This window comes from Apteryx rowi, unplaced genomic scaffold (assembly GCF_003343035.1).
Source record: "Apteryx rowi isolate R43461 unplaced genomic scaffold, aptRow1 scaffold_4, whole genome shotgun sequence".
NCBI lineage: Eukaryota > Metazoa > Chordata > Aves > Apterygiformes > Apterygidae > Apteryx > Apteryx rowi.
In genome coordinates this window covers 9,493,498-9,512,227 of record NW_020450529.1, presented here as the reverse complement: position 1 = coordinate 9,512,227, position 18,730 = coordinate 9,493,498, and the positions used below count along the sequence as shown (strand labels likewise).

The window sequence follows — 18,730 nt, the reverse complement described above, 5'->3', positions numbered from 1 at the left end:
AAACACACTTTGCAGAATACGTACTATTTATAAAGTGTGGAACGGTTTCAGAGAAACCATGACTTTCTCATGCTTGATAAACAGTGTGATGATGTTACGAACAGCAGTGTCAATGTACACCTATAATTTGGTTGCATTAGCTAATTTATAACCACAGTGGAAATACAGACAAATAGCAAGCCTGATGCATCAAAGGCAGTTCCTACTGCTGCATAATACTAACTAGAAAGGACAAATTTGTTCATTCCTTGACTTGAAGGACACTACCTGATCATTCAGTTTTTACATCCACATGATTTATTTGGTTGCCAAAACTTCCTAATTCTCTCAAGAGGTTTACAGAAGTGATTTATCCGAAGAACACATACTTGTCAGAATACATCTGTGAAATGGGCACGCACACAGTTATGCACATAGGAAAACACACCCAAGCACAAGTCCACACACAAATTCACTGCTCTTGTGAAGTTTCACTAAGTTAAAATTTGACATCATTGGCTGGCAGTTACAAATCGTGCTGTAGTAAGAGCTTTGTCTGACCAAAGACTAGAGAATTTGCTCATCTGGGGTATTTTAGAATACCAAGACATTTGTGATTCGAACGTACCATGTCAGGAGTACTACCAGCGTAGCGGACATTACCTTGCCTTTCTTTTGAGCCCCTCTGCAGATTCCTGAGGTACTTTACTAATCTAACTTAACACAGAACAATTATCACATCAGACAGAATCTGCCAACAAATTAGCATAGGAGCTTCAATTTAGAAATAACAAATAATATCAGCTGCAGCTTAGGAATAACTTTAATCTTGAAAGATCCCCCAAGGGTTATGCAAATGAAAACTAATTTACAAATGAGAAACTCTCCTCCTTGTGATCAGATCTGAGCTGGTACCTACGTCCTCCTGCCCGGATTYGTTAGCAAAACGGGCCTTTCTTGCACGGTCTGCTTTCCTGACAGCACCGAAATACAACCAAGTGTGGAAGGTGGGGTGCCTGTTCAATGGTATTCAACGATTTAGAGACAGACGCGAAGAAAATGTTGTGTCAAACTGAAATTGCTAAAGAAACCTTAGCCAGGCCCTGTTTGCAGGTGATATAAATAGGGAAAGCAGCATATTGGTTTACATCAGCAGTGGCATTTGAACTGATTTAATTACCAGTGCCAGATTTAGCCTGGACTCAGGGACTAAAATCTTGATAATTACTGAAGGGACCACAAGTGACTGGGATTTTCCATCTCCTCGCAGAGATGAGCATGTTCTTACTTACTTATGTTCAGAATCATTATATTTAGTCCCAACATTTCAAGCCGGGCCAGGTTTTTAGAGGGGTAATATATTTTTAAAAGGTTGAAGCACTTGGGAAAAAAGCCCCAGCTTTCAGGCACACAAGCCTTTCTTCAGATGTACCTAGAAATTTGCTTATTTTTCTGAGTTATCTCAGCTAGCCCTTCTTAGTTCTGTAGATCATCAGTTATAACTGCACTACAGGCAAATGTATTTACAATGCACTTATTAAAAATGAAGCAAAGGTGTCCAGGACCAGGTGTTTTTTGTTTTTTTTTTTTTTAAAAAGAGAAAATAAGTATTATGTTCATGGAATTGGGTGGCATAGCAGATAGCAGAGCTCCAGGCTGTGTGCACAGACGGCCTTCAGGGAGCCAGGTGGAAGCAAAGCACAGAGAAGCACAGAGCTGAGCCCAAGTGCCGAAGAACTACGTTTATCACTTCAGATTGCAAATCAGCATCCACGCTGCTGCAGGAACAACCCCATTTTGTCTCAAATAGAGCATTTGCTCTTTAGAGAACCCCAAATAAACAGCGTTCAGTTTGCTCTTAAAGAATGGTCAGACAACTGAAACGCAACCGAAACTCAGCTCTCATGCCAACGAAAGGACTGAAGACCAGCTGCAGCAATAAATGGTAACCTGCCCAATGCCAAAGACATCGCAACCACTGCGTTGCACTTAAAATTTACTGGGTTTTATTCCAGGATGGCAAGAGCAAGCCTTGAACTGTCTGCGTTCCAACGTGTGACTCTGCTGCCTCGATGGCAGGGACCGAACGTGCCTTCTCGGATGCTGACGTTGTATATCCAGACTGCGAGGAACTTGCGAACAATAAATCCCACGCTTGCATTTGCAGAGTGGCCAGATAACTGTGCTACAGAACAGCCACATCACACAAACCCGGGCTATTATTAGCACACGCTAGCTGTAATAGGCAATGGTTTTTCCTTTGGTGTTTCTCTTCGGCTATTAATTTTTTGCACAACAGAGAATGCAAAGTTCATTTCTTCCTCCTGCCTAATCAACTCTGAAGCCAAATGAACATTAATTACCATGGAAAGTTTGACAATTGAAACTTGAAATTTTGTTTTCAAAATGACAGCCACAAATACGTTTAAAATTTTTTTTTAAAAAAACTCTCTGTTTTGAAAGTTCTGCAGGTAACTATCATACAATGAGACAGTTGATACAACGGCTTTTCTCAATCAAAGGCAGCTGTGAGGCCTGTGTGCCTTGCTACACAATACCCCCTTTTTGGAATTACATTTTGCTTGTTTTTTTTTCATGCATCTGTGGTTTTCATGTGGGTGCTGGGATCTTAGGGCTATGTCTTCAGCACTCAACCCCACTGACACCAAACTGCATTAAAAGGACTTGTCCTCATGTGAGGCACCCAACAATAAGGAACAGCCCATAAAGATTGAAATAATAGGTGATTTATTGCCGTATCGTGAATATGTGCTCTCCAGAGCCTGAGCAGACAAAGGCTTGCTTGGGAGAGCCCAGAACTGCCAGCCATAGGGTGGCTTTCCACCAAGCTGTGCTGAGCAGAAATGACCCATGGTCACTAATAAACGATGGTTGAAGTGAAGCTGAAAGACAAAACCCAGCATTGCCAAAAAGACAGAAAAAAATGATGCCCCCTGTGAGCTTCTATGAGGAAGCGGCCCAGTGGCTTTGAGCACACGTACCTCTTCACGCAGGACTCGATCATGTCACTTGCCATAAGCTTCAAGCGTTGCTCTAAGTGTTTTCCAAACTCTTCCTCGGGCCAGTGCAAATCCCGAATGAAGGTCTGCAGGGCATCGAGTTTCCAGAACAGATCTTCCGAGGTGCCCGATCCGTTGCTGGCAGGGTAAAATGGAAACAAAAGTCATAAGTGGCATCAGGCTTTGCGTACCCTGATGTGGAGACCATTCCTGTAACAGGCGTGGAGCAGACAGTAGTTTCATACACAGGACAACGCTGGCAATCTCCACCATCAGGATTTTGAGTTTTACCATACAGTTGCCTAATCTACCTTGCTGTCATAACCCACAAAGCTTTCCAGACCAGATGGATAAGACAACATTATGAATTACACATACTAACAGGAAAAATGTGTGTATGGTAAAAATCAGCCTTAGTTAATAACCACATTAACATACGTGATTATTAAGAATTAAGGCTAGAAATTGTGGCAGAAAATCCTTGATCAATAATAACTACCATACTAGAATGTATGCAGTTATTAAAATTTAGGGTTTCATGCAATTCACCCCCCTCCAATTTATATATCTAGTTTGCCTTGTCCCCCCCAGGGGGATCCCCGTTTCCAGGTAAGGGACAGTGCTAACAAGTGGTGAGCGAGGACACGCTTTATCTCTTGAGCAGCTGAAAAAAAATCGGGGTAAGTCAATTGAACTAAGGACACTAGACATCTCTCATCCAGGAGTTTTGGCTAGATTGACTGCTGCACCTTTTCGCAGATCTGCCTCTTGCAAAGGCATCTATAGGACAACAGATTTCAGGGCTTTTGGATTTATTTTGCAACATCTTTGGTCTGTCACAAAACTCTGAATTTCTCTCCAAAGCGTAGAGTCTCTTACCCACACCTCTGTCCAGATGGAGCTCTTTGGCCCTGCAGTGTGTAGCTACCGTGGTGCTTTTCACAGTATAATCATATCTCAAACCTCCACTTACAGAATAAAAACACAGGCCTTGATTGTGCTCCGTTTGTGCGGAGAGATTTATGCGTCCGTAACCCTTTTCTCTCCCTCTCTCCCTCTCCCTCACTTTTTTGCAGAACAATTACCGAGGGAGCTTCAAGAGTTTCAACCCCCTCCTCGCATACCACTAATGCTAACACAGTAATTTATAAGATATTTAACACACCATGCATTACCACTTGTGCTGACATCATCTATAGAAACAGATGAGGGAGGGTGTTTCTATTGTGACAGATGCCAGCTGCATTGAGTTAATGCTAGAGGAAATTAGAACTAATGCATACAGGGCTACTGCAAGGTGAAAACCAAATTCCCAACATGCTAGAGGGGTCCTACGGGGTCCTGGGCTCACGGAGGTAACAATATAAAGAATGAATCGTCTCGATCGTAAGATAAATGTATCTGACACTAAGCGACAGGTAACATGTCCTTGATGGAAGGGAAGGGTGAGTAAAAGGAAACCAGGAAAATGAAAAGATAAAGAATCAGGCATTTCCTTTAACGGTGTCTTTTATCGAAGGACAAGTTTGTGGAACAGTCTCAAGTGTTCACCTAGCCACCATTTTGCAGTTTCTCCTGGTTCAAACCTGCGCTTGGGTATAAGTAACCTTTTGGTAGTCTAAACCCAGTTTTGGAACTGCAAGAATTTATATTTTAAATAATTAAATATGCACAAATGCAATAATTAGTATTTACTACAGCAATATTTTGACACACATTTGCTTTCAAAATTTTAAAAGCATTTTCTTGGTCTTTTTCTTCCTTTTGAATCAGCTCATTATTAGGGCTCCGTGCAAGCAAACAATATATTATATTTATTTCCAAGGTGAACTGTTAATATTTTGCTTGTGAGCACCACAGTCACTCACAGCAGCTTGTGATATGCTTTTTATGCTCAAGCTCTACATTTTCAGAGGGCTTACCCAGTTTTCTGCCATGACATGATTCTTATCTTTTCAAGAGCAATACCACAAAGCATGCACAGAGAAAAAGATTAAAACTTCCGAGTAATTATTTACAGACAACTGCCTAGTCTAGCCTTTAACACAGCTATCTTAGCATGAATATGAGTTGTATAGCTTTGACACATAAATGACTGTGTTGATGTTTTAAAAGTTATTTTAAAGCTGTTGGAAGAGAAAACATCAGCGTTTGCTTTACTTCTTGTGCATTACCACTGCTTTCCAACCAAACTTGCGCATGGCAGAGGCAGTGTGGTGGACTCCAGGTGTAGATGTAATCAAGGGTGTTTCCCAGCTCCCGGCTCCCTTGACCCTGCCGCCGCTCTCCAGCGGCCTCTCTCAGCACCCATCAGCCCTGATGGAGGACAAGCACGTGCCCAGGAGCACCTCTGCCCAGGGAAAGAGCAACGTGCACTTGCCTGTAACTCCCCTGAGCGGGGATGCTACCATGAGCTGATGCCCTCCTGCTGTGCGGGAGAGCTTTGGAGGCTTCCTTCTGTCTTAATTTTTAAGAGAGGAGAGAGAGTCGGGGAAAAAGGAACTAGAAAATTAGTTTTTTTGGCTGCGCGCTGGTCACAGCTTGGTTCCTCGAGCTGCTGCTGGGGAGTCTGGACTCTCTGTGGGACAACGCGGAGCCCAAGGAGCTGGAGCACTTGGGCATGGGGCAGCGCGGCAGATCATGGGGAGGCTCATCACCACGAGCCTCCGGGTGGGCACAGCGCGGCTCTGCACCTCGTGGGCGCTGTCGGCTCCAGGGCTGAGGGCACGGCTGGCTGAGACCATCCCATGTCAGTGTAATCCTGAATAAACCTGCGGGAATTTGCAAGGAGAACTGGTGAGATGTCAGCTTTTGTGCTCGGACCTCTCAGGAGAACAGCTACCTCGAATGCAGAGAGACTGGTTTAGTCCTCTGCGTGCTGCCCTCCACGTTGCTTGGTGGCTGGGACTTTAACGAAAATCTGCTACAGAAATAGAAGTGGCCAAATCTATGCTGAGCCCAGGGATTTGCAGTACCTCCTGAGCTCTATGTGCACATCTAGGGACACTTCGAAAGGCAATGGGAAGAGCTCAAGGTTCCTACAAGGCTCCTGTGCTCCTAAGCCACAATCTAAAGCTGACATTAAAGTTATTTTTCTTTAGTTGGTCATCGGATTATTCAGGCTATGAAATTTAATTGCATTCTGGGGCCTCCCACTAACTGAATAAGAATAGTCACAGTGTGTGTTCCTCTTTGGTAAACCGTTTCATCAAAATTCAGATAAAAGTTATCATCTGGGGAATGTGGAGCTTGCATTAATAAAATTCATATTTAGATCTACATCTGGTCCACAGAAATTGGTTCATCTTATCTTTTGGACAAAACTCTTTGCTGAGACACATTATCTCACATCATATGCTTTGTGGTTCATACGTCATTCAGACCGTGCGCCGTTGTCGACAGCTATTTTGTAAAGCAAGATACTTGCTCAAACTCTCAGTGGGAGTCAGACAAATTTTCAAGATTTAAACAAAACCCCCTCAAAATACACATGCCAGAAATTCACGAGTGTCTCATTCAGGAAATGTCTAATTAACTGTATCACTCTTTAAAGTTTTATATAATGCACAGAAACAAACAATACATATCCATGCCAAGATTACTTTAAATTTAAATGAGATCTAATTTGAACTGAATACACACTCAGAATCATAAATAGCAGCCATCCATGACGGTGCAGAAAAGCTAGGCATTTGTGGGATGCCTAGCGGGATGTTAACTGGTAGATTTGGTACTTTAGGGAGATTCACATTTGGTAGATTCACATTGGGCAGATTACTTGTTAAACTCCTGTGGAAGAAACAGACAGAAAGAAAAAATACCATAACAGTGACAATGCAGATGTAGCAGAAGCACGTGACACTCATAAACAAATCTGCAAAGTTCACAGCATGATGACAGTTAAAAAACTAAAGCAAAACATTTCAGAAAGAAGCATGAGTATGGAAGCTTAAGTGCACTGTTTTTGCAGTCTGCAATAAAAAGCAAGTTACTTAAAAAAACAGAACGAAAGAAGAGGAATCACAAAGTAGCAAATTAACAGAGTACTCAAACACCCACACAAAAACTTTCAAGTCCTGATACCATTTCAAAAGTGCAGAGAGCAGCCTTTACTTGAAAATATCTATCTCATAAGCAAGCAAATCCCAGTTCTTACATACTCAGTTAGGTAGGATGGATACATGAAATAGCTACCCTAAGAGATCTACTGTACTAGAAAAATTGGAGTGTTTTTCTTGATAAGGATGCAAAATAATAGACACAGAGTTGGAAATTCTGGCCCTGCTGAAGTCCATAGGAGCTCTTCTTGCCACTGAATTCAGTGGAGTCAGGATTTCATTCCAAGAACTTGCTGTTTTTCTTGTACTCTCCAGATAAAAAAGATGGGCTTATCTGGAGCAATGAAGTGGGGAACCGCAAGGTTCTTCCTAACCAAAGACCAATGCCCTGATCCTGCCTGGGGATTCTTGTGTGCAGAGAAAACAGCTCCTGCGGGTTTGCCCAAATCTATGTATGTGAACTGTGAATGAATTGCACTTAATAAATCCAGGACTGGTACGTGAATGTTTCTTGGCTGGAAATGGGCCATGAGGTGAATAGGACATTCAAAGGTTAATTTATGAAACATGTGTGCCTGGGCATCATGACTATAATAAACATTTTCAGATGTGCAACTGTTATGCAAAAACAGGTCTTTTAAAAAATGGGTTAGGGTATTAATTTAATGCAACATACTCTCCTGAAACAATGCGCAGTATAATAACACTGCATGCCTAGAGTTTGCAAAACACCCTGACGTATTTCCATATGTTAGGTCCCTAGATATTATAATTGGTCTGGCTCTATTTTAATGAGTACCCCATCACAGTTATATTTTACATGCAAAATAAAAATGTCGGGTGGTTCGGGAGAGCAAGAGACAGAACTCAATTACCTAATTCCCGTATTTCCTGGCTAACAGAAAAGAAGCCAGTTTCAGAAGTATATCTTGTTTCTGCCTTAACATAATAATACTGTGCGGCACATTGTGACACAGTCCATGGACGGTCTTTACAATCTCATTTCAGGAACAAATCCATATGCTTTTATAGCACTTTTACTGGATCATTATTTGGGCTCAGTAAAAATGGAATCAGGACTTCAGGATTTCAGCTTCATCCTGTACTGCTAAAGTCACTGGCAGCTTTTCTCCTGATGTGCACGGACACAGCTTCAGCATTTAAATTTCCCTTGCCTTAATGACTGTACCAGAACATGCCACCTTAGAAGGTCTCTCCCATTCCCCCGGCTGAAATTAGAAGTTGTTATACAGGCAGCATTACATGGAGTCTTGGAAAGCTATCAAATTCGATATTCTGTCTTCCAAGGAATATCACAATCTTAGCAGTTTTCTTGAGTCACAAATACATTTTGAACAGCATTTCTTACTATAAATTTTGTAAATCAAAAGCCAAAGTAATGGGATTTTGCTGGCTATACAGTATAAATATTTGCTAATGCAAGCAAAGATCTGAACTATGTCACTACAAGAATTCAGCTTGTCACTGGTGACAAATCCTAGGGAACTGATAGTGACTTGGATCCCCATTCTCCCTCTGTGAATAAAATCCCATGTCTGGGGAAAAAAACGATCCAAAGTGTTTCTCCAGTGAAAAAAGCTATGTTCTTGTTTTCCTTTGTTTCTACACCTCTTAGTGGTTCTGACTTTATGCGATCTGCTTGTTCTCTTTATTAAGCAGTAAGCAGATACGGGCATTTACTAACGTAACACCACCATCCATTGTTTCCATTCATACTGTATATGCCTATTAAGATGACATGATTATTGAATGATACACAGATTCCATAGTGATTGAGAGAGTGTTAAATCTTCAGAAATGGCAGTGCATGTGGCAAAATACTGATATGGAATAAATAAAGAAATAGCAAGAGGTGGACAACATATAAATGTATAAGGAAAAGCAACTTAAATAACTTAGCCAGATGGTAAATACATAAATCAGAGGACCTTTGGCTTTAATATTAAAATTCAAGAAGTGACAGTGTTATATTAATAAAAACACTGTATTAATAAAATATGACTTCTAGAGTAAACAGTATACTATATTCACATGGAAACATATTTCTTTTATACAACACATTATTTTGCTGATGTAAGGATATGTTGCAAGAATAAGTTAATACTCTTAAAACAAAACAAAACAGCAAAATAATGCAGTGTATTATGTTAACATACAGTAACTAATTTTAAAAATATTCTCCTGAATTGACATGCACAGTTTTGCAGGTTCAACTGATCTAATTATCTGACTAACAGTTGCAGTGAGACCTGTAAAAAATGATTAATATTACCAACAAATGTTCAAGCCTGCAGTTGCTCAGACCATAAAACTACAGGTCCACGATGAGAAACTGTTTCTAAAAGCTTGCCATGCCTATTTAAGATAGGTGGCTAAATATAACCTCAGCCAGCAGGCAGGGAATGTGGGCATTTGGATCACCAAAGACGAGGGCTGCCTGATTTTAAGAAGACTCGGTTTCAGGACTGGATCTTGGCACATTTGATTGAAGAAGTACACTATGGAGCGGTATTGCTCGTTTTCTAGTATTCTTCTGATTCACTCCCATTTTTGCCTGTTAGCTATGTAAATGGCTCACACCTGTATTTCCTATTAAATTCTCAGTGCAGCCAGCCTGGCAGCATCCTCTGCGACGGCATCCCAAGGCTCACACTGTAACTGCAGTACTGACCACACAAAACACGTACCGGCACACGGGGGCTACTGCCGTAGAGTTGCCCCGATACTGAAACGTGGGCAAAAAATCACAGTATTTTTACGGAGTTGTCCCCTGGTTTCAGGATAGAGCTAAATGAGAGCCTTGTCCATACTTGGACGCTCAGTTCCTGTGTGACCCCCGAAATGATTTACTGATCGAGGAGGCAGCCTGTTTCTTCCATCACTATAAATGCTTACTCCTAGGCTGAACGAGTACTCCAAGAGCAAGTCTTTCCACAAAAGCCTTGGTATGAAGCAAAGAGCTTGCAAAGGGTTAGTGAGCAATTAATAGATTTTAAAGCCAGGACTACTGTGTGCTAAAGACAGCCTTAGGTCAACGAGTAACTTTCTAGTCAAGTAATAGAAATTGGTTGTCATTGCACTGACTTCAGCATTTGCTCAGAAAGATCTTTCAACACAGACACACGCACAGAGAAACACACACACACCCGTACGTGTCTGGTGGCTGCAAGATAAATTGACGTTCTCCGAGAAGCTAATATGAAAAAAATCATTGCACAACCCTACTTTTTGAAGACCTCTCAACTCACCAGAGAACAGAGCTACTCAGTATCCTCCGTATTTGGATCACTGTGCCTAAGGACAAGCGCTACACATTTCTCTGCGTGGATTCACACAAGCACACCAGCTGCTCTAGCTATAGGGCAAGGACCCCCTGCAAATTCAACAGCTCCGCAGAGGAAGACTATATAGCCCTCATGAGCACATTACATCGATGCTTTTTCCCCCATGTTTTCAATACTTAACAATATCTTTCTCACTGTTTGTGATTTCTATACCTAACTTTGGTAGCATAAGGTGCAGAGTATTCAGCAATGAAAATAGAAGAATTACATGCTTGCAAACTGCCATCTGGTCAGGTTATGGAGGGCTACATATTTCAGCCTTGATTGCAAGCATGAGCATAGAGAAACCCTTTCAAAAGACTCTAGGTTACGGAATAATTTCCTGGCTGACATGAGATAATGAGATTTCGTTCTCGCAGCTCACTGTAGAGATCCAAAGCAGGCTCAGTGGAACAGACATCTATGCTGATTTACCTTTCCAGGCCAAGATGAAAGCATTTCTTCAACACGGAGGAAAGCTGTGGAACCATATACCACATGGTGTTTTCAATGCCAAAAAAACTGTGCTGCAAAGGCTGTAATGGAAGGCCATGACTTGGCTGGTCCAAAATATTTGGAAATCAGTGGTCTAAAAATCAACAGTGCTGCAGTACAGACAAGAAAGTGAAGAAGGAACTAGATACAGCAGGGCAAATCAAAGAAAACATGTCTATATGCCTTGAATTTTTCTGCAAGTTCACTGCGGATCAGATGAAGAAGAACAGGTGGCCTGCCCAGGAGGCAAAAGATGAAGATACCTTAATATTTAGTTCTGAACAGTGCATGAGAACTGTCATAAGACGTTAGGCATGACACCCCTATTTTCCTCTCCGCACTACATGCCACCCTCTGCGCGTTCGCTGGTAAATCCCTTTGTCAGGTCAGATCCCGCTAAGCTGGCATTTGCAACTCACACTTCCGCGTGTGAGACACAAGAACAAAATACCAACTAGTGAAGAAAAAGAGAGTGGCTCTTTTCACCAGATGGACACAAGCTTCTTGCGAAAAGCGCTCACTTTCCTGCTGGAACAGATCTTTTAAATACCCCAAGCTATAAGATGGATAGATATTCCATCCTGGGCTTTCACTTGTCACTGCAATGCACAAAGCATTCAGCAAGTCCTGAAAGTGCAAAACCATGATGACTAAGAAAAGATCTTTTAAAAACTATCAAAGTTAATTTGAAAATGATAGATTTTGGCATATCGGAGGACATTTTGACAGGCAAATACCATAGGCAAGTACTTATGTACATCTACAGTTTAGCCACAAAGGTAATTAAAAGCCAGAATAGTATCGGCTTCTGATAAAAGCAAAAAAGTAGAATTAATTGCTTATTGAATGCTTGACCGAGGCGGACAGTTACACAAAGTTAACTGCCTCTATTTCATAACAGACATGGAAATACAAATATATTTGTTACTAAAGCAGGGCTCTAAAACTAAAGTTAATGCTAACTTTGAAGTGCAATTCTGCTTGAAGGAGTGGCTGTAAAAATGGCATTCTCCTACTCGAAAGATCTATTTCTTGTATGTTTTCTGGGTCACATCTGCTTATTTGAAACATGATTTTTTAGGATTTTTAATCCTGTTAGCCTGCAGATCAAAGACAGCAAATGGAAAGTGAGAGAGACTCCTGAATGCCAGCCACTTAACCCCACTCAAAACAGAGGGGATGGTCAGGTGTCAAGAAAAGGCCTGAGATTTGGCAGGCAGAACCCTTACGGATGCCGAGGATGCACAAGAGAGAAAGGAAAAAACTTGGGTGATCAGATTCCAGGTTGCATATGGGAGGCTGGCTGCTGAACAAAATCTCTTTTCCTTGTAAACTGAACATATTTGGTGTGAAAAGCCCTGAAAGACCACACGTTCTTTTATACAGCAACCTTTGAGAGCACAATGCCACTTAACTTCTCCTAGAGAATCACAAAAAAGCAGGGAAAACAGACTCTCCAGAGGTCATCCAGTCCGACTCCCCAGTCCAAGGCACCATCAAACTCCCGTTGTTTGCATAGGGTCAGTCTTTCTCTTTTAATATCTTTATTAGCAGGAAAAGTCAGTGCTTTTCCTTTGTAGGATCTGACTTGGCTCTTAAGAGCAAGCATGACAGGGTTCAGCAGTGCTTCAAAACCTGTGAAATAACAACAGTAATCTAAAGTGCATGCCACATTTTTATCATCCGCCAGTTCTTGAGTTCAATTGGGGTTTCTCTCAGTCTGCTCATTCCTTGCTTGCAAACTCCTACTTTTCAGAATTTAATAATTGATCCTGCTTGAACCATCTCGCCTATGTTTCCTGGGGGTTTCTGTGCGCCAGCGGCTTGTGAGCTCACCAGCTTCCCTCCAGGGCTGGCCCCTTCTGCGTCTCCTCGACACAGTCACGAAACACCTACTCCTGAACGCGGGGGGCTCGGGGGCAGCGGCTCCRGCGGGGACCTGGAACTGCTGCCCCGAAACACATGTCGCAGCCAGCAGCAGYGGGGCTGGTTCGAGAAGTACAACGCTGCACTATCCCTTCACAGGGTGGGTGGAAAAAATGAGTATCGGGAAGAATAAATACAGCAATGACTCACACAGGTTATAGGGCTGGACTGAACGCAGTAAAGCAAGGTTTTTGTTCTGAAAACAAGCTATTTGAGTTCAAAAGCAGCATTGGAAAAGGCCTTTTGGAATGGGATCCAAAAAGCCCTGCCAACTAAGAAGGATTTCACATTTTCAAGCTTCCACGTCCAAAGGCACAAGGTTTGAACTGAGGTAGCAATGCATTYAAAAAAACAAATACCATTTCCTTCATTAAATTGAAAACCCTGAAGAAATCAGGCCTTCTATTTTTAGCATTAAACTAGAAAATATAAAGCACTTTCTGCAAGTCCAATGTAAAGTTTGCTAATTCATCTCTGTACGAATCTCCATCCATTTGCACCCAAATTCCGATTGTATCAAAGGAGGTTTCCTTACTTTACTGGCTCCCATGATTCCCGCTCAAAGCCCCTGTGAATTGATTGTGCAATTGAGGACTCCATCAGATCGACATATCTAACAACAAGTGGAGCAAACAGGTCTTGAAGGTGTTTGTGGAATTTTCCATTGCACAAATTATCTAGAATAGATAAATAAAAGTATAGTAAGAAACTACCGTTACTAAACACCTCTGCAACAAACCACAGCATGGCACTTCATTACACAATGAATTTGTCAGCTAATAGGAAGAAACTTCAAGAACATAACAGGAGCTGGCATCATCACCAACGTTAACGACAAAGATAGCAGGAGCGGCTTCTTAATTGAAACAAGCAAACAAACAATGAATCTTTTTTTTCCCATTAGTGTCAAACTTACAGGTTACAAATACATTACCACCTCCTGTGAATAAAATGGATGTAAGAAATACAGCAGGGCAAACATTATGGCTTTTGCAGGGAGGAGAATCATTTCTTCTTGTTACTCACTACCACGATGCTGAGGATGAATCCCTGGCTTCACTGCAGCCTTGCAAAGCTCCCGGGACCCTGGTCTAGGACCTGATTGAGGGCAGCRAGAGCTGAGCCACCAGCCTCCTGGGGAGCAGTCGGACCAACACGGAGCCTGCCAAATCCCCAAGCGTTTTGCCGGTATGTGCCCACGTGCYTTGGAGAAGACTCCTAAACCTCCAAATTTCGCAAAGCACTGTTCTTCTGGATTATTCTTGCTTTCATTTACTTTACTTTAAGTATTTTCCTCCCTTCCTTAAAGTCTTTTAAAGCAGGGACTGTGTTTTGCTCCATGTTAAGTAACTGCAGTACACACATATAAAACAATACACACACTTAACAACAGTGAGATCTAATGTACCTAATTCCCTGCTGATCAGGCAGCCATTACCAAGAGACTTGAGATGAAGCAAAACAGAAGTTCAGCTTCTCACCTTTGACTGAGGCATTTGATTTAAGGCATGTCTGTCTGCGCATCAGAGCATCATTTTTTTTCTAATGGAAATCAAAATTAAGTCGCTACTAAAAGACTATTTACTGTAAAGCTCTAGCCATCTCAGTTCTCTGTGCAGCATGGAGAAGCTAAAAGTATTGTCAATAACCTGAACTGCCCAATAAAAAGAAATGATCAAAATACAATACATACAGTCGCTACGGAGGAAATCGTTTAGAAGCTGAAAGAGCGGGAAGCTGTCCCACGTGTCTGGGGGTTGCACCTCTAACGCAGCATCCATATCCACTGCAAACAGCGACAGGAAGGTCTCCGCGTGCTCAACCATTAGGTCTGACCACCAAGCAAAGGCCTTTGGGGTTGGTAGAGAAAAATAATAAAAGAAATGTATTAGTCCTAATAAAGCACAGTAAATGAGGCTAGGCCACATATCTAAAAAATGTGCATCCCACAGAAACTACCTTTATTGTAAAGAGAACAGTGCTTTAAAGTGTTAGCCTGCACATGCAGTGCTAATCGCATGAATTAGGCACTGCTGTTTTTATACAAAGTTTTCTTGTAGAGGATCTATTCGGAGCGCCACTGTAAAGCCACACAGTTGTAACATGACAAGAGAAGGTTTTATCTGTTCAATTTACAATAAATCACTTCATTCATCTTTTATCATGCTAAATATCAGAGAAATCAACTAGTTATTATTCTAAAGTATAGAAATTTGGGAGTTTCTTCACTGTGTTTGTGGGTTTTCTGCTGTGTTTTCCAACAGTTTAAATTTTATTTGGATTCACTACTTCCATTTGTCTTGAAAAGCTAGAAGCCTAAGACATTAAAATCTGTCCTAAATCTCTCACACACTTATTTATTTCAAGCATCACCAGTAAAAGTTACTATAGCACTGTTCATTTTACAGGGTTAGCTATACACATCCATATAAACACACCAGCACCTTCATAATGCTACTTATTAGGAAACCAATTACAAAGCTCTATTATCAACATGCCAAAGATAAAAAAAAAAAAAAAAAAATCTAAATCAAGCCTGTATTTTTAAAGAGGCAGGAAAAAAATATATCTAAACTTGAAAACCAAAAAATATCAGTGAAGTAACTCATTCTCATGCACATGGGTCCTTCAGATTCACTGTGCGGGCTCTCTGACGTGACATTCACATCATACATGGCTCAGATGTGAATGTTTCAAACGCATGCATGCGTGTTTAGTAATCACTTCTGGCTGGGAACATGCAATATGAGAAGTGCTGTTGTTAGGACCATGTGCTGTAATTTTTTAAGTGATAGGAAATTACTCAGTGACTTAAAGGATCTAAGAAACAGCTCTCCAGCACTTTGCAAGAAAAAGCAGCATAGGCACCAGACCTTATAGATGGGAACAAATAAATCGGTTTAAAGAGGGACTGTCAGTCAGGAAGGGATATTTTTTGCCTTCTGGAAGGAAGATTTTGGCAGACACGAACAGTCAGAATAGACTTTAACTTTCTCAGGTTTGGTTTTGATTCACGGATGTTTTCCCACTGACACTGATGAGAACAGCAGGATGCCAAGAATCCCTTTGATTGCTCCTGTCCTAGGGAGCTGCAGGGAACAACTCCAAGCCTTTGGGACTATTTCTACTCCTTTACTCCCTCCATTGCAAAAGAGACTGATATTACCCTGCTATTACTTCACTGCGTTAAAATAAAACCAGTGTAAGACGTGCCTCGCCTGGATGCAGCCCCGGGCGTTATGCACCCAGAGCACATACAAGGTGTGAAATAACCGGCCCCCAAACTCATCTCACTATGGGGCCTGTCCTGTCCTTGGGGTGAAGGTGCATGTGTCACTGCAGAAAAATCTGGCCCTTTGGACGCTTAATAAGTTCAGGGTCAGCAATGATGATGACCCTGGATGTTTGTGGGGCAGTTGTTCTAAAAAAGCCAAAACCACCATGAGGAAGCCCAAGAGAGCTGGCACAGCAATGCTCTCCAGCACTTCCACGTCCACGTCCAACCGTGTGCACGGCCAGACGCCCGATATTGCTGCTTGGACGGGTGTCCCCCGCACAGTACACCTGGGTGAAATCCTGCATTAACAGCAAGCTCATGTGAACTGAAAGCATCAGGACTCAGGGCTGCTTCTGACTCAAACTTTTGCCCAAAACGCAGGTGAGAAAGGAGCAAACACTAAGAAGTTTTGCAGGTGAGCGTCCTCTTAAAATTAGCAGTGGTCTTCAGGGGGTTTTCTTTTCAAGGAGGATGCCAGAGTTGTCCTTGCACTGATGGGGTTTCTCTGGTCGCTCCTTTTTTAGCCAGGAGCCTCCCACACTGCCTCCCTGCCCATCCATGCCGCACAGATCGGCGTGMGCAGAACGAGCGCTACCAAGGGTCAACTGCAGTCAACGTTTTGGGGGAAGGAGAAGAGGGGAAGCCAAAGAGTATCTTCTGCAACAAACCCCAACATAATCAATCACTTCAGAGTCATGTAACAAAAGCCTGCTTCCATGAAAAAGGAAAAAAAAGCTATTTTAGAAGAAATTAGGAAGAAAAGCATGTGATCATTTGCAGAAAAAAATATGCCCAAACCAGTCATACTTTTCCTTTTGCTGGAATAGTCAAATTTCAGTTCCATAAAGCTCTAACTCGAGTCAGGATCCTCAGCCTCCTCCTCCCTATTCTCAGTGAGCAGGACCTTCCTGCAACGGGAGCCGTAGCACTGTAGTTCAAAAACCTCTTTCAGGATGGTAACAGCTCATTTATTTACCATCTACTTACCTGCTTTGTTTAAAACACAATTTTAGGGAAAAAGGAAGTGCGCTTTCTAGCCAAACACAGCTACTGCTGTATATTTTACACATGGGTACACATGTATATATGCATGACTTCAAAGAGTTAAAATACATATATACATATACACATACATATACATAGAGAGAGAATGCAAGTTTAAAAATACATGAAGGCTAGGGTCTGTGGCATTTGTCATCATTCATCCACAAGAAGGAAAACAGAGCTTGGAGACATTTGATGAGCGAGATGACATAATGACAGAGACTTCTTGCTCTTATGTATTACATATGCAGGCACACTATTTCTTCCATATTTTATCTGGGCTGTTTTCCTTCTTTGTTACAGGTAAGCCAAACCCTACGTACTAAACAGGGTATTTCTGTTCTAAGGCTTTCTGAACGTTTTCCATGCTGTTGTGATTGGTTCTGTGCTCAGAGTTTCGTTTTCTGGGTTCTCATTGGCATGTCTACCTGGATGTGCATGTGGGGGAGAAAAGGGGGGCATTTTAATTGCAATACTGTTGATTTTCACTAAATAAGTCATACCTTCAGTAAGTGATGCAACTTAATTTCCTGCTGACCTTCCACAGTAGACCTAAGAGTGGTAACTTGCAGCTTGAGCTTTCTCAGCTCCAGGTGAAGGGACAACACGTTAAAAAACTCACCTGGAATAATTAAYTTCATAAAGTAGCTGTAGTTACACTGATGGAAGCAGCATAGCGCAGGAGTTTGCTTTGATTACAAAATAAGACGTGCTGCAAAAATGCGCAATGCCTCAACACTTCCCATCGCACAGAAAGAGAATCATGTGGCTGTTATGTATAATAAAAATAGTGCGATCAAACATTCAGTCTCTTGTTTCCCTTCCTTTGGGGAAAATTCAAAGTGTGCAGAGCGCTGGCAAACTGCCTGTACGCTACTGAAACGCCACGCAAACCCTCAGGACAGGAATTCAGTAGCGTACCGACAGCGCGGGGGCTTCCGGACAGAGATGGATTTCACCCTTTCAGGTCACCATGCAGAAGAAGGGACCAGTATTTCTCCTATTTGTGTTGGCATTAACCTTCTGTCTCTAATCAAAACCTTGTGACAAAAAACACACCGAAGAACAGTTTTGAATCTTCCTCCTTGCAAGGATCCAATCGGTGTAGCAGAGAGCATGACTGGCCCTCTAATCACTTGCTCCAAAAGTGTACTGTTTTGAAGATAACCTGTATTTTAAAAATAGCTCCTTCCAGGCTGGTTGTTCATATGGTCTACGCTGGTGACGAGTGGAATAAAATATTTGTTATCCTTGGACAATTTAACACAGCTCGTGTGCAAGTGCAGTGCTCTTGAGCACCCTCTCACTTCYGCAAAAATGAAGTTTATTTCACTCTTCACCACGGATATTCTCTCTCTACATATAAATACTGTATATCCACTACAAGGCACATACAGACAAAACCATAGGAAGAACACTATCATTCTAGTCACTCGGGTGTTACTTACTCCATTTCCACCACAGTGTACTATAGATCAGGTGAATGCAAAACAACATAGGTAACAACAGGCTGAGGAAAGTTTCCAGGCAGGTAGGGTTGTGTCGGGATGTAACTGCAGCGCTCGTAAAATATACCCATTGCTACAT

At 41.9% G+C, this 18,730-nt stretch overlaps 1 protein-coding gene across 7 annotated transcripts in view; it reads right to left on the bottom strand.

Moving 5' to 3' along the window:
* The window catches only part of CADPS (calcium dependent secretion activator), a 196,134-nt gene that overhangs the window by 39,848 nt on the left and 137,556 nt on the right, over positions 1-18,730 (bottom strand). For 4 of the 7 annotated variants that reach the window (XM_026074975.1, XM_026074974.1, XM_026074976.1 and 1 more), the window contains 3 exons: positions 14,516-14,672; positions 13,358-13,499; positions 2,982-3,137 (listed from right to left, as the gene is read on the bottom strand). In XM_026074975.1, the coding sequence (XP_025930760.1) occupies positions 2,982-3,137; positions 13,358-13,499; positions 14,516-14,672 (455 nt within the window). Of the gene's footprint in view, positions 1-2,981; positions 3,138-6,641; positions 6,789-13,357; positions 13,500-14,515; positions 14,673-18,730 lie in introns of all 7 variants that reach the window. The other 3 variants (XM_026074972.1, XM_026074971.1, XM_026074973.1) reach the window with 2 other exon arrangements.